The following is a 19,254-nucleotide window of genomic DNA, read 5'->3' on the forward strand; positions in this document are numbered from 1 at the left end:
CATCCAACTTTGTCGCATAAAAGCAGTTGGCACAACAGGTGCAGCATATTCCAATGACCTTCTTCATAAGGGTAAGGAAGCTATATTAATTCCATCACACTTCTCAAGTTGACATTGGGTACATCAGTTTGGCAATGCTATATGCTATATTGACATGGCTGGCATAAGTAGCCCTATCTAATGTATTTTTTCTTTTCCATAAGGAATTCTTCATTTAAAATGAGAGAGAAAGAAGTCCTACAGCTCTTCTTCAAATGACTGAAGAAAAAAGCTCAAGATATCTTTATTCATACCAAGAAATCTTCTTTTTGGAACTCCTATTTTTATATACTCCAGAATTCACGCAACAATTGTAAGAGTCGGAAAATCACAGCGTGGTTCCAAAAAGGAGTAAAAGCAAATGAAACTACTGATGATTTCACTGAATAAAAGACACTTATAAAAGTAAAGAGCGGAAAGAGTCTCTGCATGTTCTAAAGTGGCTCCTTAATCAATTAAATGCTACTTTAAAAAAAAAAACTTCATTTCAAGCCATGAGAAAATAATATACAACACATACAATTTCAATAATTTACTATTAAATTGAAGGCCTTCAGAGCTATTGAAAACCCTTCAGCAGTTTCACCATTTTTTTGATGCTGAAAGTATGCCTTTGACATCAATACAGAGAAAACAGATGGATAAAGTAATTATAATAAGAGCATCATGATGCTATGAACCAGCTTGTAACCGGTTTTGTTTTACTAACAGACTTGTTTTACTTGTTTTTACTTGTTTTACTTGTAACAGACTAGATAACAGGCAGAAAAGCAGGTTGACAATTAACAAAGTTGTCATGTTGTGTCAAAGTGCTCCCACCCTCCAAAAAAAACCCCAAACCTCTCTACAGGAAGATACAGACAGACTGGGAAGGAAGGAGCAATGAAAGGGCAGGAGTAAGAATGAAGGACATTTAAAGATCAGAAAAATCCCTGAAGGAAAATACCAACTGTACATCCCAGAAATCAAAGAAAATCTGTGTCGAAGGGAAATGCAAACCTATGCAGTCAATGAATCCCAAAGACTAATTTCTTGTCTTCTGGATATCTCCTGCTCTCAAGCTGCACACTTCCAAAGGTTACAGCCTTTGTTCAGGTTCAGGGAACCTAGGAAGGGGACAGGAAAATGAGGAGAAAGACAGAAAGAGGCCATCCACATGCAGCAGCAAAAAGGATTCATTAAACCTGGGAGAAGCCCACCTTGAGTCGGAACAGCCTTCCAGATTAGAGGTGTGGAGTGCATGCTAGTAGCAGTTGGAGCAGTCTTATTTGCAGATTAGAGCAGAAAATAGAAGGAAGACAGTGAAAGAAAGGGGCTTGGTCTAAAGAGAAGGACATTTCTTCCTAAACTAGGTGGTTTAATCTTTTCAAAACACGCTTCTGAAATCAAGGCCCACAACAATTTGGCTTTTGGAAAAAAATATTATTAGAGCAGAATAATCATTGCATTCAAAATAATGGACATTTGTACAAAAGTAGAGTCATACGGTCAGCAGTGGACAAAAACTAGTAAAAATACTTCTTCAAAGTACCATCAAAGTAACATTTTATGATGACAAAACCAGTAGCTAAAAGGCATGGTACAAAACAAGTGTTTAGTCCAGCAAGGAGAAGAGAAACTACCTGAAGGGTAATAACAATTCTGAGAAACTCATATGCAGAGTAAGGCAAGTACAGAATTGTTGAACCCTGTGCTACATTAGCTGACCTTCATCTTCACAATTATACAAACAAACCCCTTTAGTTATTGCTTTTGGTATTTCTCTGAGGCTCTGGCACATTGGGAAGCAATTTTAGGAAGTACACTTTACAGGTGCATACAGCAGTTCTCCAGGTAGTTGTAACTTTAAAATGCAGGCTTGTTCATGTACTCTTCCACTGTCTGGGGAAAGAAAAAAAGAAGAGTCAAGTGATGGAGCATTATTGAACAGTACAATAACCTCTCAAATCAAACCTTTTCTCCTCTTTACAGACAATGTAGTTTTGCACGGAATTAGATCAGATTAATTAAAATGTGGAAATAATTCTGATCTAAAAACATTTTACAGCATTCTACGATCTGATCTTCAAATCATGACATATCACAGTTGTGGCTAAACTCATCATGTATAGGCCTTTCTACTTAACTGGCTTAGCTTCATATGCAAATGCCAGACCACTGCAAAAAACTGTTTGACTCACATAGTGTGTCCCTAGCTATGCTGTTCCCTTCAGTATTACAATGGATCCTTCACTACCTAGGAAGAAATGAAGTAAATCCATCACATTCAAGTGCTTTTGCCATTCCTGGCTCAGCGGTATATTACAAGAGAATCCTGCAGGGCTCTGAATAAAGGTTAGGTATATCTGGGTCCTGCAGAAAATCTACCCAGGTGTTTTTGAATGAAACTGGAGTTTGCCAGCACTTACTCTTTCCAGTTTTAAATGTTAATAGTAGGTAATCTGTTTCCAATATATCAGCAAAACATTTTCCTGTATTTAGATATACATATGTATACATACAATATAATAATGGATTATGTTCTTATATTATATAAATATCCTAGATATGTCTTAAACAGTTTCCTAATGTAATATCCAAAAAAACCTTAGCAGTTAAAGTGCAAGACAGCAACAGCAGTATACAAAGAGCCTCCTGGTGATTCCACAAGATGCAAGAAGGTTGAATTGAAAGCTTATGTAACTGCTATCTTAACTGCGTTGTTGTACCTCTTGAAACTAAACACAAGCCACATTTAGGTAATTCTCAGAGGTGCTTAGCCGTATTTTCAGCTCCTGTCAAACACAGAAGATGTAAGAAGATGAGGTGTTTGTCTTTTGTCTTCTTCTGCCTTACCTCCTGCAACATGTCAGAGTCTTCTATGGCTTTCACTGCAGACCTCTTTGAAGTTTCTTGTACTTCTCCACCAATTATAAACTCATCAAGAATAAAATAAGCCTTCTCAAAATTAAAGATAATATCCAGCTCACACACCTGCCAGAACAAAAGAACACCCCATATTTAAATCACTTTTGTAGCATTGGAATCACTATTGGGCCAAAAGCTGTTAAGATGATCAAACTTGTACAACATATGCACTCTTGTGGCAGTTAGCAGGATGAAGAATACTGCTCATTATGTAATATCGCAGCTTCTACCCATAATTCTCTTCATACAAATAGCCTAGACTTGCAGCAAAGATATTACAGTTATATTTTATATAATATACTACATTCATCCCAGTTTTCAGAGAACAAAGTGCACTTCCTAGCCTATTAACCTTACAGTAGGTCTCATATAGCACTTGTAACATGGGTTACATAAGTTCATGCACAGTTTCACAGAGCAAGACAAATTCCCTGTCCTAGTGACCTTGCATCACCAATTGCTTTCTTGTTTTGAGGTGGTAAAACATGAGTAATGGGACAGAGATTTAAATAAGAGATGAATTAAGGTAGTGGGAACTATTTCAAGAATATTCATAGAAAAGATGGGTCTCTTGCAGTCTTTAAAGACTTATTTAACCTTCTTCAGATTTTTCTTTAAGAAAAACACTCACTTTTTCTTCTTTGTATCCTTCACTGTTACACAATATTATGAAACAAACAAAACCAGCATACCTGAAGATGTCAGGAAAGAGAACTAAATCACTGTCACACAGGACTGAAATAATTTTCCTCAAGTTTCCCCTCAAATTCAATTCCAAGACAAGCTTACAAAACATGAAAATTAACTAGGGGAAGGTGGTGGTGGTGGAAAAACAATCTTCTGATAGTTTTAGCGCTATTTTATGAAACATTCTACTAATGAGTTCACTCCGGATTGAAAGAGACTACAGGGCAAATAGCACAGATGAAACACAAACTAAAACAGCTTCAGACAACTGCTTGTTTATCAGACTGCCAGGAATGCAGTTCATAAGGGAAAGTGAAACCTACATTTCCGAAGTATCTGTCCAGAAGCTCTACATATCGGTGAACGACCTCTAGTGTCAGGAGTTCATTGTCCTGCTCTTCTATTGCACAACAGAAGTACAAACTAGCATACCTAACGAAACAAAGGCAAAAATGTGAGTGTGAACAGATGGATCCTCAGTGCTCTGTTCTGTCTCTTATAAGTTACATTAATGACAGTTAATGTCTATCTGGTCTCTAAAATAACATGCTTTTATTCTTGTGGTGTCCCAGAGAACACTTAAAAAGATAGTTTAAAGGAATTATTAATTTAGTTAGAAGAACAAACTCCACTCTTGGCAAAGTGGGATGCCTCCAACACTGGTCTTAATAAACCTCACGGTAAATCAGTACTACTCACCTGCTGCAATAGCACCACAGTAAGCGGGGTTAATTAAACTGCAGAATGTGTTACTGGTCTTAATTAACAAAAACTAAAGCAAAAATAAAGGTGGAAGGCCACCAGCCATCAAATGACTGACAGTATTTTACATAAGGTATGAAACTGCTTAAACCAAACAATCTTCATAACTAACTGGCAGCAAAACTTTCTGTTTAAATCAATCCAAGATGGGAGCAGTGATCTACACCAATTCCCTGGTGCTATGGCTAGAGGCTCAATCTGTCACATCATCTAGCCAGATGCTTACATCTGTCACAGCAGGGAACTCTTAATTTTTGCTAAATGGGAGAAGCTGCTTAATTCGTAGTGTCTTATACCTTAAGGCTACTGTTGTTTGCTACAACTTTACAAGAATTAACAGTCAGTGAACACTTAGCATCCTGCAGCTGGGGACCAGTGATTTGTTTGGAAAAGGAAATGGGAATTAACACCTTCCAGAGCAACAAGTATTTCAAAGTCAAAATATGACACAATGTTGAAATTGCCTCGGAACAGTTCCTGCAATCACCCAAAGAGTCTGAAAAAGCCCAGCACATGTCTCAGCAGGCTGCCTTGGGGAACTGGGAGCAGTGAAGCCTAAAGCCTCCTAACAAAATTTCAATCACCAATATTAAGTTATTCCCCTTTTTCTCTTTTGACAGATTGTTTAAGCAGTCTGCACCCACAATTTACACTGCCAATTTATCCGGGGACACTGTGCTGTTACACACAGTTACATTGCTGATGGCAGGCTCCCATTAGTTTAGCACTTAGTGTTTTGTATGCTGTTTTTCTTAAAGTGAGCCTTTATTTTCCCTGCTCTAGCACGCGTTATTTATATGAATAGTAATTATATGTTCTCATAAAATTACTCACACCTTTTGTAAACAAGCTTGAGGTCTTTCCAGTCAACAAAACTACTTGTTTTTTGATTGCGAGACAAAATAATCTGAACAATTTCTCGAATGATCTTTTTCTTCTCTTTATCAGGTAGCGTCGTGTACCATTTCTGAAGCCTTAACTTCCCCTGCCGACTGAACAGCAGTATAAAGTGTATCTAGAGTAAACAAAGCAACACAGTTAACGCTGGGGCCATGGCCAGGGAAGAACATTCCACTGCCTGACACTGAAATCTGTGAGATCCCAGTGAAGGCATCTCCAGCCCTGGCGTGACGTCTGGACATGCCATCAGTGAGTTCTGCGGGAGGCTAGGCACAGGAGCAGAGATCCCTTCTCCTGTTTCTTACCCTGGCAGCACTCCCTTCCCTGTGGGACCTCTCCCCTCAGCATCCCCTTTGGATTCTCTCCCACCCGTCCTCCCTTACCTTGTGCAGAAATCTGCTTTGCTTCCTATTCTGCCACTTCCTTGGGGAACAGGAGGAACATCACCACTTTGCAGTAGTGAGAAAGAGGGTCCCCACCCCTCCATCAGCAAGATTAGATACCTTAGCAAAGGGAATAAAGACTTACATTCCACAGGGCTATGGAGATCAAGGATGCAGTGTGGCACAAGACTAGAAATACGAATACTTAGATAGTAATCATAATCACTTACAATTCTGGTATTGTACTATTTCAGCTCACAAACAAAGCAGCACATTCATAGAAGAGGCTTATAAGAAGCAGAAGAAACCAACTACTTTGGAAGCTTGACTAGTTTTACTTAAGAAATTACCACAATATAAATACTTTTATTTAGCAGATTAAAATAACTGACCATACTAAGTCTCTAAGCAGTATGGTAAATAATGTATCCACAGCATGAAAATGGCTTTAAGAGTGCAGGAAATCTTTGATGATGACATCGTGACAGCCATCTCAATTGGGACACCTTCCGTTAAACGGAAAAAACCCCACGACCTAGCAGGGATAGAAAAGCTTCCAATGGCTGCAGACACTGTGAACTGCCCTGCACTGGACAGGCATCCCCATCATTTTTTCACCAGTAGCAATGTTTGGAGAGGCCATGGATTTGGAGGATGTCCAACTGCAGTCACAGCCATGTGCATGACAACAGGCACACTGCCAGCTGCCCATGCAGAGACAAAGCTACCCCTGATGCTGGAAGGACCAAAAAGAAGCATAAGAGACATGCTTTCCTCACTCTCAATCCTTGCAAATGCCCAGCGGAAGAGCTGGCAGGTCCCTTGCCGCATCCCCATAAACCTAGCCTTATCCTTCCTTATGGCTTTTCAATATACACTCTACTCTCTTCTCCCTCCTGTTTTCTATTCCATCTTATTCCTGTACCTGTATTTCCCTATCACTCCATCTCCCCAGTGAGGATCAAAGTTAATGTTCACAATTACTATTAAGATCATAATGAAGATTTCTGTAAAGACAGAATCATTCTAGGCTCTGGTGAAGTCCAAGCAGAGAAATACACCAGAGAAGCTTCTTTATAAAAGAAAGAAAGGAGGTGGGGAAAAAAAAGCGCTACTGGATCTTAAATAAAGCTTTAATTCATAATTCAGAACAATTCTCTAGCTATTAAGTCACAGAGTTATTGAGTAATTCAGAGATAAGAATTCTGACTATATTGAGAAAGGCTTCAAAGGTGGATCATTCTGGGGAAAAGTGGACTGTTTTATTCATGTGCCTGTGGCAGGATCTGCTGCTGGAAATATAGCGCTTGCCATCATTAGTCTAATGTGCTTGATAAAATTACAAGGATTTTGTTTTGAGTCCTGTAATACTCTCCAGATGAGCTTGCTAAATAGAAACAATTATGATGCTGGCAGTACACATAGCCTGATTACAGTGAAGATCAAAGCACCATGTTCTTGCCTTTCTCTGTTCATATAACCAGCTGGGTTTTGACATGGTAATGTTCCAGCTGTCAGATACCCTATCCCAGCAGATGAAGGGACAGCACTTACTGTACATACACTTGTCCACTAAGACAAGCTGGATGAATGGAAGAGTTATTTTCTTGCTGCACAGCACATTAGCTCCAAAGCCTTTGTAAAGATAAGTGCATTTCGAAAAGCAGCGTAGGTTCTGCAGATAAGAGCAGCAGCTCAGCAGGTGTCCATTTAAAAGCAATCAGGCAGGCACAGGTAAAAGCTATTTGAGAAATTCCTAAAAATATGGTGAATCAGATAGGAGAGGATGACCAAATTCGATTGAAAATGCAGAGAATTAGTCAATGAGTCCCTATCAAAAGCTGACAGCATGTTCAGCACAAGAAGATCGTGCTGTTTGAGACATGCTCAGAAAGAAATATATTTGCCTGCAGTGCTTCTATAGGAAAGATGAAAGGGTGTTCTAGCTTAGGTTCAGCTGCTGGACCCAAAAGACCTTAAATCTGAGTGCCTGCAAGTAGTATATGTATCTCCAGGAAAACAACCTTACACCTCTAAAAGGTCAAATACCCACAAGCCAGGGAATCACTGTGAATATGACCACCATTTTCTGCTGATTAGCTTCAGGATGTTATACTTCACCCATAGGAAACTGAAATGCTTTCCTTTTGAAACTGCTTTGAAAACTCCAGTGTTTCTTATGAAGATGCAGTTGATGTTTCACCACCACTTTCATGAGCAGAGGCAACAACATTCCTTGCAATCAAAAAACATCCACTAATGCTCTTAAACACATCAAGATTAATATACAAGCTTAAAAAAATCCCATCTTTTGGATCCCCCATCCCACACTGTTTCATATGCAGAATGTAACTGCATAACTCATAAGGCAATTTTACTATTATCAGAATATGTACAGCTAGAAAACAGATAAAAGCCTCTACTATACTTCATTTCTAATTTTACAATCTGCAGCAAAATAGTGTACCCTCAAGCCTAGGTACGTAGAGCTTCTGTAACAAAATAACATATTAAAAAATTACAGATGCTTAAAAAAAATTGTGGGTTCATTTTCCTTCTTTTGACTTTTCTTCCTTTTTCTGATTTCTGAAGTCCAATCTGAATATTACCTTCGCAAGAGGTTAAATGGCTTAATTCCTGTGAGTGGTAAGCATCCAATTGCTACATATGTTGTTTCATTCAGTTCAGCCACACTGATATGATACAACACAATCTTCACTCTCATAGCTCTGATCATTACAGCTCCCTGGAAAAATTCTGATGCATCAATAAACCTGGAAACACTGAAGTGCTGCACAAACAGAAATCTAACAGCTCATCTGTTCCTTGCTCCCTGACTGTGAAAACATATTTGCTTTCCTATATCGCTAATGAAAAGATGGATGTTGACTAAGGAATTTTGGGCTGGTTTTCAGCAGCCAAAATACAAATAGAGGTGATTATCCCAAAACATTTTACCTGTCTTTAAAAATTCTAATTCCAGAGGCAAGCAAAGGCAAATTACTTGCCTTGAGCAAAATACCTTTGAAGCAGGGTGCTTGGCTTCCTTTCTTACCATTCTAGGGTGCTGGCTGTGACTAACAATCACCAGACCCATGGCCAATGCCAGAGGGAATTTTTAGGTCCAAGCCTGAGTGGGTCGGGATGAGAAGTGCAGTTCCTATGAAAAGCATCAGCTGTCTTCACATGCAGAGTCTGTGGAGACAAGCTTTGGTCTAGGAGCCGAGTGTGATTTTATTAGCTTGCTTTACTAAATCAGACCCAACCACCCACAGCACTGTGCAAACTGATCTCCATAAACATCTGCAAGTAGTTTAAATGGCTGCATTTTATATTTGTAGGCCACTATTTTCTAGTTGGAAAAATAGGGATTTTTTAAAAACCAAGAATTTAAACCAGATTTCTAAAGCTGAACTCCATCCCCTTATCATGCATCTCTGAATCTATTACAGCTGTAAAATATACAACAGGTTGGAAAGTTAGGGGGCCTTCTGCTTTATACAGATAAACAAAACCATACCAGGATAACAAACAATACCTTCAGTTTCAGGGCTACAAAACATACAATGGTAGACTTGGGCATGAAATAATTTAACAGTAAATTGAATAGACGTTGAAAATGCAAAATAGAGAAGGTTTCCATGTTCACAAACAGCAAATGTAAGAGAAATACACAAACATTTTTTTTCCCACCTTCCTTGGGAGACCTCTCCTTCCTTTTGCTAATAGGCTGTCGCGATCCAAGAAGCAGCTCACCCAAGCTTATCTCCCAGACTGTAACCTGCCGACTGGAGGTCCCCTTCAGTGCAGCCTTACCCAGTATTCAGTCATTTCACACTCAAACTGATCGCACACTTCACAGCTGGTTCGCTGTTTTCAAACTCAGACCATTTGTTGATTTTACAGATGTTTTAAAACTTAACGTAATCTGCACTGCAATGTTTAGTACAACTGTCTAAAGGGCTCCAGACTATATTCTATTGCATACAGAACAAACCACCTGTAGGGATATCAAATAAAGACAACTACACAGTAAAACAAAGCAGCTTTCCTTACTCCCAGTTTCTCCAGTTTACTGTCCAGTGACATAAACCTGTAAAAATTGGCAAGCTTATTCCTGTAAGGTGAACTCCAGGGTTGAATGCAGCGAAGCTCTAAATCACCCCACTTTGAGAACTTGTGCTAGAAATGCTTTCCCTCCTCCCATACTTCAACCTGCATTAACATTTACTGACTGTTTTCAAACCTGTTCTGTGGCACCTGGCTGCTCCAGGTCCTTTTGTGGGAGAGGACTGCGAAATAGGAAGTCTCCAAGGAGCCTAAGGGGAGGGAAGGCAGAAGAGGTGATGGCAGCTGGAAGACCCACTTCTCTCCCTTGGGTGCTTGGTTTGGGCAAGGATTTGTTCAGCTAGGTAGCTCTCTCAGTTCAGCAACACTGGGCTTAGACTCTGACTCAGCTGTAACCTTTCCAAATTCAGCTAAAAGCCCTCCCAAAACAAAGCGACCTTTATAAAACAGAAAGATTCTTGAAACTCACATGTTAACTAAGATCTGCAAATTAGGAATAACTATTTCAAAACAGACAGCTTGGCAGAACTTGGAAACTCTTCGATTTTCCTTAGAAACTTCCAGTTTAAGCCTGTTGCTGCCAGTAGGACAACAGGCAACATAAGACATGCTAATAAAGGAAAACTCATAGACCACATAAAAAGGAAAGTGGGATGAATAAAGCCACACCTTTGACTGCTGACATGGCAACGGCTGCTGACAGGGGCCTGGGGAAAACCAGACTGACTGGCTGTACCTGGTGGAGAGGAAGCAACTTTTTAATCATCAAGTTCTCTTTTACCTTATTCTGACTTTCTTGAAGTCTGCTTGACCGTCTGGCACCGTTTCTGTCTGAGTTCATATTCTATTTACTATTTTTCATTCTTTCCTCCAATATGAAAAATATTTCCCAACATATTTCTGTCCAGATTTTTTTTATTAGTTTTTATTTTCACATCACATCTGAGAATAAACAAATACTACTTTCATTAAACTGTTTCTTTGAAAAAGTATGAACATCCAAAGTATTCCAGCCATTTGCTGATTTGCTGGGTTTTTTTCTCTGAAATATTCAGAGAATAAAAAAATAGTTTTTGATTTGTTTAGCTTTTTTAATATTTCTTTTGGGGGGGGGGAATAATTACTGTAATTTTTCCCGGAAAAAATAAATAGCTACACTGTGAACACACAGATGGTTTGGAATGCCAGGTGTTTAGGATTAGAAAAAACACACTCAATGGACAGCTACTGCATTAACAATCTAGCCACATCAGGAAGAGAGAGAACAAGAGCACATTGAAGTATAGGTATTTTGGTATTCTGCTGCTGCACCAAGTCCCCCATCTGGCTACTGACCTTCCATACACACACTTGAGGGTTTAAAAGTAATTATGTAAAATCCAACCCAGGCTACTTCCTTACTTGTTTACTCTGCTAACTAAAAACTTTTATTCACAGCAGTGCAGAAGCTGAAAGATATTTGCTAAATACTGTAGAATCTCTGCTTTAAAACACATATTTAGTCAGCATAACATAAGCAAATAAGAAAAAAGAAAGTAAGTGAAAAAAACAGCAACACAAAAATACCATAGTAGCATACTGCTGCCTAACTGGCACAGAATTCTTTCTCACTTAATCTCCATTAGGAAAATTTCTGAACAATTTCCCCTAAACAATACATCCCAAGTCCATGCAATAAAAGCTGTGCCAGATCATTACAGGCACACATGACTACAGTTACACATTGATTTCATGCATTTCACGATGCAGAAATCACCCTTATTGCTTAAGATTTTAAGTTGACCAGCATACTAATATTTAGAGGATATTTATAGTATTGATCCAAACAACAACCTCATTGATAGCCTCACTTGAGTTAAATAAAACTATAATCAAAACAGTATAGCTGAGACAAAACCATCTTGAAGGTCCTCACTTCTGATTCCTACCTAAGGATCAGAAAACAAAGCTCAAGGAAGCTGTAAGTGCACCACAAGCTGCCTCCAGCAGGTCTACTCCTCCCACCCTTGGCTCGTTTCTCATGGAACAGGCAGCATTCCTTCAACAACATCCTCCTTACAGTACAGGCATGCTTGTGCCTTCTCCTCTCAGGCTGCTGGACATCCCACCAACAGCAAAGCCTAGTTTCCAGCACCTCTCCACAGAAGACAGACAGCACAGCTTTGCAAGATACCTCCTAAGATGTAGATGCAGGCAATGACATCCTCGTTTTACAGAGAATAATTATCTCAGTTTTCATAAATCACTGCTTTTTTATTCCTGCATGTGGAATTTCTCTTGTTTCTAGCCAATAAGCAAGAACAGATTCAGGCGGAGGGTTTGCATAAAACCTGCCTCAAACTCTGCAATTTAAGAGCAGGCCAGTGACCACACCATAGCTGCGTGAACCAGAGAGACAGCACTCACACCTTCAGTCTCAGCTCCAGGGACAGACAGGTTGCAGGGATGCTAGCTGGCTGACCTTACAGAAAGCAGCACAATTTGAAGACACTTAGTATGATTATTAACTGGGTGATCACATCCCTTCTGTCGACTGGGCTGGGCTCGCAGAGTTGTTTTTATTTGTTTACACATTATTGGGAGGCAGTGGAAATCTTCACTAGGTTACTATAAGCAGGAGGAGACCAGGGGAGAGGCTGAACAACCTGCAGAGAGCCACCCTTCATTTGCTATAGCACCAGTGTACTTTACAGTCACAAGAAGCCATTTTCCCAGTCTGTTCCTTAAACACCTGATGAAGAAACAGAGCTAAATCTAGCCCAATGGACTCTGACTCAAGGTGCAGCCTCTTTCAGTTTCATTTCGTTTATCTCATCAGCAAAGCCCTGCTCTGTGAAGGTCCTGCAGTGCCCTTCCCTTGGCTCTGAGCTTCCAAGGAGCAAAGTTAAAAAGCCTTGCTCTGGGACAGGGTGGATACATCAGAAGGTGAGGAGTTTCCAGGTGCCTCAGCCAGCTGACAGTGCTTCAGCCTGGGGACACCAGTGTCTGGTGCAGCAGGAATGCTGCAGGTCTGCAGCAGCCTCACACTCATCCCTCCAGTTGCCAGCAAAGATGCTCACAGAAAATCTGAGCTCCACAAGGACCAGAGATTCATGTGAGTTAGGATCACATTTGTGAATGACTCTGAGGAGCACAGAGTATTTTTTTAGAAACGCTGAAGCATTTAATTTAGTCATTTTCAATAGAGAAATTCTCAATTTTCCCTTTTAAAATGTCATTTTTTCATTAAGGTAAAAAAACATCATGGATTTAATAATCTAAGCATAAAAGAAGCAACCAGAAGGAAAGGCCAAAGCAAATTATCTCACAAAATGCTTTATGCTGGCCCAAAATTCAGCCTCTTGGATGAAAAAGTGGAGCAAAAAATAATTCTGCCATTCATTCATCCAGCTCTTTTCATGAGACTTGGAAAGGAAATGCCTGAGATACTGCGCCTTCCCCATCCCCATCTCCTGAGCCTGGTGGCTGTTGAGTTGCGAGTGTTTCATAGAATGGGTTGGGCTGGAAGGGACCTTGAAGCTCATTTGGTTCCAATCCCCCTGCCACAGGCAGGGGCACCTTCCACTAGAGCAGGCTGCTCCAAGGCCTGTCCAGCCTGGCCTTGAGCACTGCCACAGATGGGGCAGCCACAGCTTCTCTGGGAAACCTGTTCCCATGTCTTACCACCCCATGGCTTTTCTAGAGCTCAGAGTAGACAGACACTAACCCAACACTTCACATGTTCTCCCTCCAGCATACAGCACTCCGAGACATAGCATACTTACACAGTTCACAACATAGTAATTTTTTTCATTCTGTTCAAACAAAAAATCATTCAATTTCTCATTCCTTGGTGGTTTGTGTCTATCACACACCTCAGGAGACTAAGCAGAGGGTGATGACCACACAGGAATTCCTGCACTGATTAATGAGCCATGAAGAACTCAAGTGTCTGAGCAAAAATACCTTCAAGCTCCAATGTCAGGCAGCAAGGCAAGGACAGGCATTTACTGGCTGGTGAAGAGGGATTTTAATGCCCTGTATTCTCTTCTCATCTGAATAGAGGATAGCAGATGGACATCCTACACAAATTCAGCCAGTCAGAGAAGAAAAAGAGACTGGTGCACAGAATAGCTGGGGTTACACCTGCGGTATAAGGAAACATAAACCCAGGACATACTAGGCCTGAAAGACATGCCTGGCCAGAAAGGCATGTCAAGCTTGTCTTCAAACACACAAATGTTAAGTTTATTTTCCCATCCTACCCCAGTGACTGACTATATTCCTACTCACAAATGACATACTGTTTGTACATGACTGGATCGTGCAACTCTAAACTGCAACATCTGCAAAAATGCAAAGGGCTGCTCAAGAAAGCATACACCCAAAGCAGCCAAGTTAACGCAGATGACAGCCCATAGGAATAGGGCAGTAGGGAAATGAATGGGCAGGGATGGTAATTAGTAGCTGTATATGCAATACAAAAAGAATTCTTTTTACAGGGAGCAGCATGGCTTTCATTTAGGCATCACTGGAAACACTACAACTGGCTCACATAAATGCTTGATGTACTGCCAAAGCATAAACCTTGTACTTCAGGGAGGAGCAGCTCTACCTGTCCTCCCTGAACCATCAGTTTCCTCACCACTTTCATCATTTTGTCCCTTTGCTGCTCTTGCACATAACTGATGCTTTCAGAAGGCAGAAGGTCTATGGGATGGTTTATAAAGCATGGGACTCTGAAATGATGAAAGACAGAGAAAAGCAGCAAGCATTTTACATGGTCCACAGACTTGGCAGCATTATTTTTGTCTCCTCATAGCCACAGCTGCCCATTAACACTCCAGTCCTTTTCCTGCATTTGCTTACCCCACATACCATGGCTTTCTCCAAAGCCCTCCAGGCACTCCACGTCCTAGTAATAACTCCTGGCTCTGAGACATGCCTACAATTTCCTTATTTGCAAGTGAAAATAAATTAAAAGATCACCTAAGCAAAGAATCAGCAGATGATCCATCATAACATTTCTTTTGCTCTCCGGAAATGAGCTTATTACCCAGGGACAGTGAAGTGTGCATCACAATTACTGCATAGCCAGCCAGTCCAGAGTGCTCTCTAGTGTAACAGTGACAGACTGTAGTGAGTGAGTACTTGAGAGAGAACATATAAAACTGGAAGAGGACCACATCAACAGTCAGAGATAAAGAACCCTAGAAAACATTTTTCCTGGCAAATCCCATAAAATGCTATTCAAAAGCGCAGCTGAATGACAGAGTAACATGAATATTGGAGTAAGGATCACCCTCTGAGCAGTACTGTGAACTGAGGAGATTCCAGAAGGGGACAGCACGTGTAATATGGCAAGTGTAAAATCATTCTGGTAGTCCTGTCTCCAGGAATCACAGATTTAAAGATTCATGGCCAGAAACTGGATCCAGACAACGCACTTGTGGACCTATCCTCTACAAACTTTCTTAACTATTAGGACACCTACAGCACCCTTTTGTTTTCTTTATATTTAGTGCCTAAAAATTTAACAGGATGTACCCTAATACTTCCTATAGCAACCATTCTTTCTGGCGTTCATGACTTCATGCATTTCTATCTCTTCCCCTGTAGTCATCTCTTTCCAAGCTTAAAAGTCTATCTACTCAGGATCCATTCCATTACCATTATCTGTTCACACACTAACAATTCACCGCCAAGACAAATTAACAAAGAAATACCACTTGGACAATTTTCCCCCCAATGCAGAACACTGCCTCAAACAACAAGAATAATTTATTTGCCATTTTTTCTCCTTCCTTCATCTATTCTAATCTGCTGCCCTTCTGGTCTTTCAGAGGTAAATGCCTAGAAGCAAAGTTTGTCTTTGCTAGGTCAATACACAGCTACATCACAGAGTGGAATAAAACAGTCATTCTTTGAAACTGTGGACAGTAAATTCTGTGCAGCACTGAAAACACCTTTTGCAGACCTGTGTCTGTGTTAACAATTAAGGTCATTGAGATTGTTGGTGAGGTCAACATTCAGAATAGCTGAAAGTCCATTGCCAAACACCAGCCAGGTGTCAGCAGCTTCAATAATATTTCCACTTCTAGATCAGTGACTGGTATCAAATGCCTTGCTAAACAGAAACAGTGCTTGCCAACTCCTTTTCTAGGCAGACCAAGTCCATATTTAGAGCCCCTGTGCTCCATGGGATTCTTTTGATCTTTGTCCAGGATTTCAGATCATGCCCACAAGTACTAATTTTTCTCATTGTGCTGATGAGCAGCACAGAATGGAGGGAAGGAGGACCTTTACTATGCAGGCAGCAGTTCTGCACTCAAAGCTATGCAAGCAGAGCCCTGGACTGTCATGAATGCAATACTGATAACACTGAGGTGGCAGTAAGATCAAGGTGTCGCAACACTTACAGGCATAAGAGACTACAGTAACACGTATCCTTGGAGAAACTAATAATTTTTTCTGTGCTCTCTCCCTGCTTTTCGACTCTGTTGAGACAACAGTTCTTCAGGACACCTTTCTCTACTGCACCCATATATGTCAGGGAGCAGAATTTAGTCTCTTTACTATAAAGTCTTCGTTTAAGCATGTTACAAAAGTAGCAGCCAGGCAGAAAAGCTGACTTTCTCAGCAGGATGTGAAGTTAGCTTTGCTAAACAGACTCTTTCCTGAAACTTCCCTGGAAATCTGCAACAGAGAAAACAATTGAAACAACCTTCCTGCTAAGACACCATTCCATTTGCATAAGTACCTTCCACTCAGACTTCAAAACATACAAAAAAGGTGGCAAGCTCAACTACATCATTCCAAACTGGAGGAACTGATCTACAGATTTTAAATGACCTGTTGAAAGTTCTTCACTCATGAGCCTGAATAAGGCTTATTCTTGGTTTGTAACCCAGTAACCCTTACTTCTTGACACATAGTCCAGTGTAACAAGCCCTTCATGAAGAGTGGATGATAGAAGAATTGTAAGCAAAACAGTGGCCTGACAAAAGCACCCTTTCACCAGCACTGGTTCTACAACAGAAGATGGTAAGGCTGGGAGCACTAGTTAATGGAGTAACACCAGCAAGGGTTTGTACCATGACCTCAGAAAAGGGCAAAAAAAAATTATTAATTGTAAGAATGCACACTCACCTTATAAAATTATATCAATCAATACAGCAGGCAGTCTCCAAATTGTTCATAAACAGCAGTATCGTAAGCAGCGCTCCCCTGGGGCCGCTTTGAGTGCTTTGAAAACTGGCATTTGTGAAGTGCATGCATCAGGGAGAGTTCTGAGATCAGCTTCCCTGAAATCAGCTCCCATATTTACTGACCTTCAAGAGCAAAATAGGAGCTCCAGTTGTTTACATAAGCTTTACCTGAGGGAAGTGGATATGTAGGGCTGTCTCGGGGTGTAACCAGAAAGGTTATATCTACATAGGGACTTAGGGTGTGTGGAGACTGTGTTGCCATCTGTAAATTCATTACTGTGCATACATATTTGCAAACATAATGACAGGTACACCTTTCTAAGTACACTAAACTAACACATGTTTAGCATTCTGGCTAAACCACTGAAAAGAAACAACTTAGTTCTGCCTTTGAGGATAGAAAGAAACAACGAAACTTGGCCTCTGATGAAGGAGGTGAGAGACGTTCTGCCAGTTAACTGGTGTTTCAGATCACACAACAGACAAACTGTACAAGACAGCAGCTCCGGGCACACTTTCAGAACCTGCCCCAAGCCTGAATTATCAAGCAGCAAGATGCTTTCTCAAGTAAGAGGCATCGCTGACCATCTCACTGCTTGAGAGCCCGCAGTCCTCCTTGGGGAAAATCTAGCTATTATTCTGAGGATATTGGTCAACACGCTTAACAAAAGAGAATAACCGCGGCAACCTTTACTGATCCCAGCAAACCACCACCAAGTACAGCAGTGGAGAGCCAAAGGGCCTTCTTGCCAAGATCCTGCTTGCCAGCCCTTCAACCTGAAGGGCTGCTGCCCCCTTCCAAACTGAAACAAGGTGCTGCTGCTGCCACCTCTGGCCCACCACGGAGCTGGGTTGCGCACGTACCCTGGCTGCCAACAGATGACATACAAGGAAGAGAACCAGACCCATATGCTCTCTTCACGGATGTATTAATTGATGGAAAAGCAGAACAAAATTCCTAGGACCCCCATGAGACCAGGCAGTTGAGCTAGAAGCAAGGCTGCCGCCCAAGCTTTCCAGTTACCCGGCACCAAGGGAATACACGTGGGGAAAAGCTCTTCCCAATGCTCCCGTTACAAGAAACCTCACTGCCCAGCACTGCTCCGCTTTGACCCCAGAGCCAGCCAGCAGACACAGATCTCTATGAAACCACATTCGATCCTTCTCCAGGCGCTGGAGCTGACTTGAACCTCAGCTCCTCAAGTTACAGGAAGACTTTATAAAGCCTCTCTCTGTAACAGCCTTGTTTTCCTGGTTGGCTATGAAAAGCTGTCACCATGACCCCAGCTCACCCCAACGGTAACAAGGCAAAAAGAAAAAGAATATAACTTCCATTTCCTCAAAACAGGTGCTAACCTTGTTGAAGCCTGCTTGGAAATGGCATTTCTGCTGCTCGGAGCAGCCGGCACAGCCCTCGCAAGCAGGCTGGCATGCACCTTCCAAATAACACCTTTTACATCTACTTAAAGCCAACTCGGGTTATTCCAGCGGAATGATTATTGAACAAAACCCAAGTTTCTTTCTCCCAAACACAAGGGAGCCGCTGCCGCACCATTCCGGGACCTGCCCTCTCCGCAGGTACACCAGGACGGGGCACCCGAGTGTCAGAGCGGCTCCACGTTCGAACCCACCTCCGCGGGGACTTTGCTTTCTCGGGCAGCGAGCAAACATTTCTGTTTGCTTTCGGCTCTCGGGAAAGCAACGTCCAGGGCGGCCCCGCCGAGGGTCTCCAGTCGGCCAAGCGCCGGGTCTCGGCTCCGGGCGGAGCAACCCTGTTCCCGCGGGTCTGAGAGGCTCGGGGGCAGCTCCCCTCCGCCCAGCCGAGGAAGCACAGAGAACGCGCCAGTCGAGGGGGGCTGCTCTGCCGGCCCGGCTGCGGCACCGGCGGGGGCAGGGGCAGCCCCGGCCCACTTACCATGGCGTGGCGGCGGCGGGCTCGGAGCCGGCCCGGCCGGGCTGGCTGCCGGCCGCCTCCCTCCTGCCCTCCTCCCTCCCCGCCCCGCGCCGCCCCGATCCGCGCCAGGTGAGGCCCCGGCCGCATCGCGCCTTCCCACAATGCCGCGAAAGGGCACTCCGCGGGCGCCTCCCCCCGCCGCCGGGCAGGGACTCCCCGCGGGCACCGCCGTCGGGTAGGAGAGAGGGGCCCCGGCGGCGTCGGGCTGTCCCCGGACAGCTCCTCACAGGCCGGTCGTTGTGGGAAGGGAGGGCGCCGATGACAGGCAGGGGTGCAGAGACCCCGTCCCCGCACATGGGGTGACCCAGATCCTGTGCAGGTGTTAACCGCTCAGAAGGTGCCTTTCTTGCCACAGCTCATGTCCTCC

General features: G+C 42.3%; 1 protein-coding gene across 3 annotated transcripts; it reads right to left on the reverse strand.

Annotated features, from left to right (window-relative positions):
- Positions 1–1,477: 1,477 nt before the first annotated feature.
- Positions 1,478–18,974, reverse strand: AP1S3 (adaptor related protein complex 1 subunit sigma 3). Of its 3 annotated transcripts, XM_061365162.1 has the most exons (6): positions 18,849–18,916; positions 16,145–16,421; positions 5,232–5,410; positions 3,957–4,065; positions 2,875–3,012; positions 1,478–1,920 (listed from the first exon to the last, which is right to left on the reverse strand). In XM_061365162.1, exons 2-6 carry the CDS (start codon positions 16,148–16,150, stop codon positions 1,885–1,887), a joined length of 468 nt encoding a protein of 155 aa, XP_061221146.1. In that variant the 5' UTR covers positions 16,151–16,421; positions 18,849–18,916; the 3' UTR covers positions 1,478–1,884. The 3 variants fall into 3 exon arrangements, with proteins under 3 accessions (XP_061221146.1, XP_061221145.1, XP_061221147.1); XM_061365161.1 differs by lacking the exon at positions 16,145–16,421 and having other exon boundaries at positions 18,849–18,974; XM_061365163.1 differs by lacking the exons at positions 16,145–16,421; positions 18,849–18,916 and adding an exon at positions 6,104–7,923 and having other exon boundaries at positions 5,232–5,406.
- Positions 18,975–19,254: the final 280 nt, after the last annotated feature.

Source organism: Neopsephotus bourkii, unplaced genomic scaffold, assembly GCF_033783945.1.
Source record: "Neopsephotus bourkii isolate Nb327-2 ecotype Australia unplaced genomic scaffold, CSIRO-AGI_Nbou_v1 NB_1279, whole genome shotgun sequence".
Taxonomy (NCBI): Eukaryota; Metazoa; Chordata; class Aves; order Psittaciformes; family Psittacidae; genus Neopsephotus; species Neopsephotus bourkii.

Coding starts and splice junctions, on each gene's coding strand:
- AP1S3 (XM_061365161.1), bottom strand. CDS start 18,974: ATGCGGCCGGGGCCTCACCTGGCGCGGATCGGGGCGGCGCGGGGCGGG. Junction 4,066..5,231: donor CTCAAGCTTGTTTACAAAAG/GTGTGAGTAATT, acceptor TTGTTTCGTTAG/GTATGCTAGTTTGTACTTCT. Junction 1,921..2,874: donor ACTCTGACATGTTGCAGGAG/GTAAGGCAGAAG, acceptor TTCTTTCCCCAG/ACAGTGGAAGAGTACATGAA.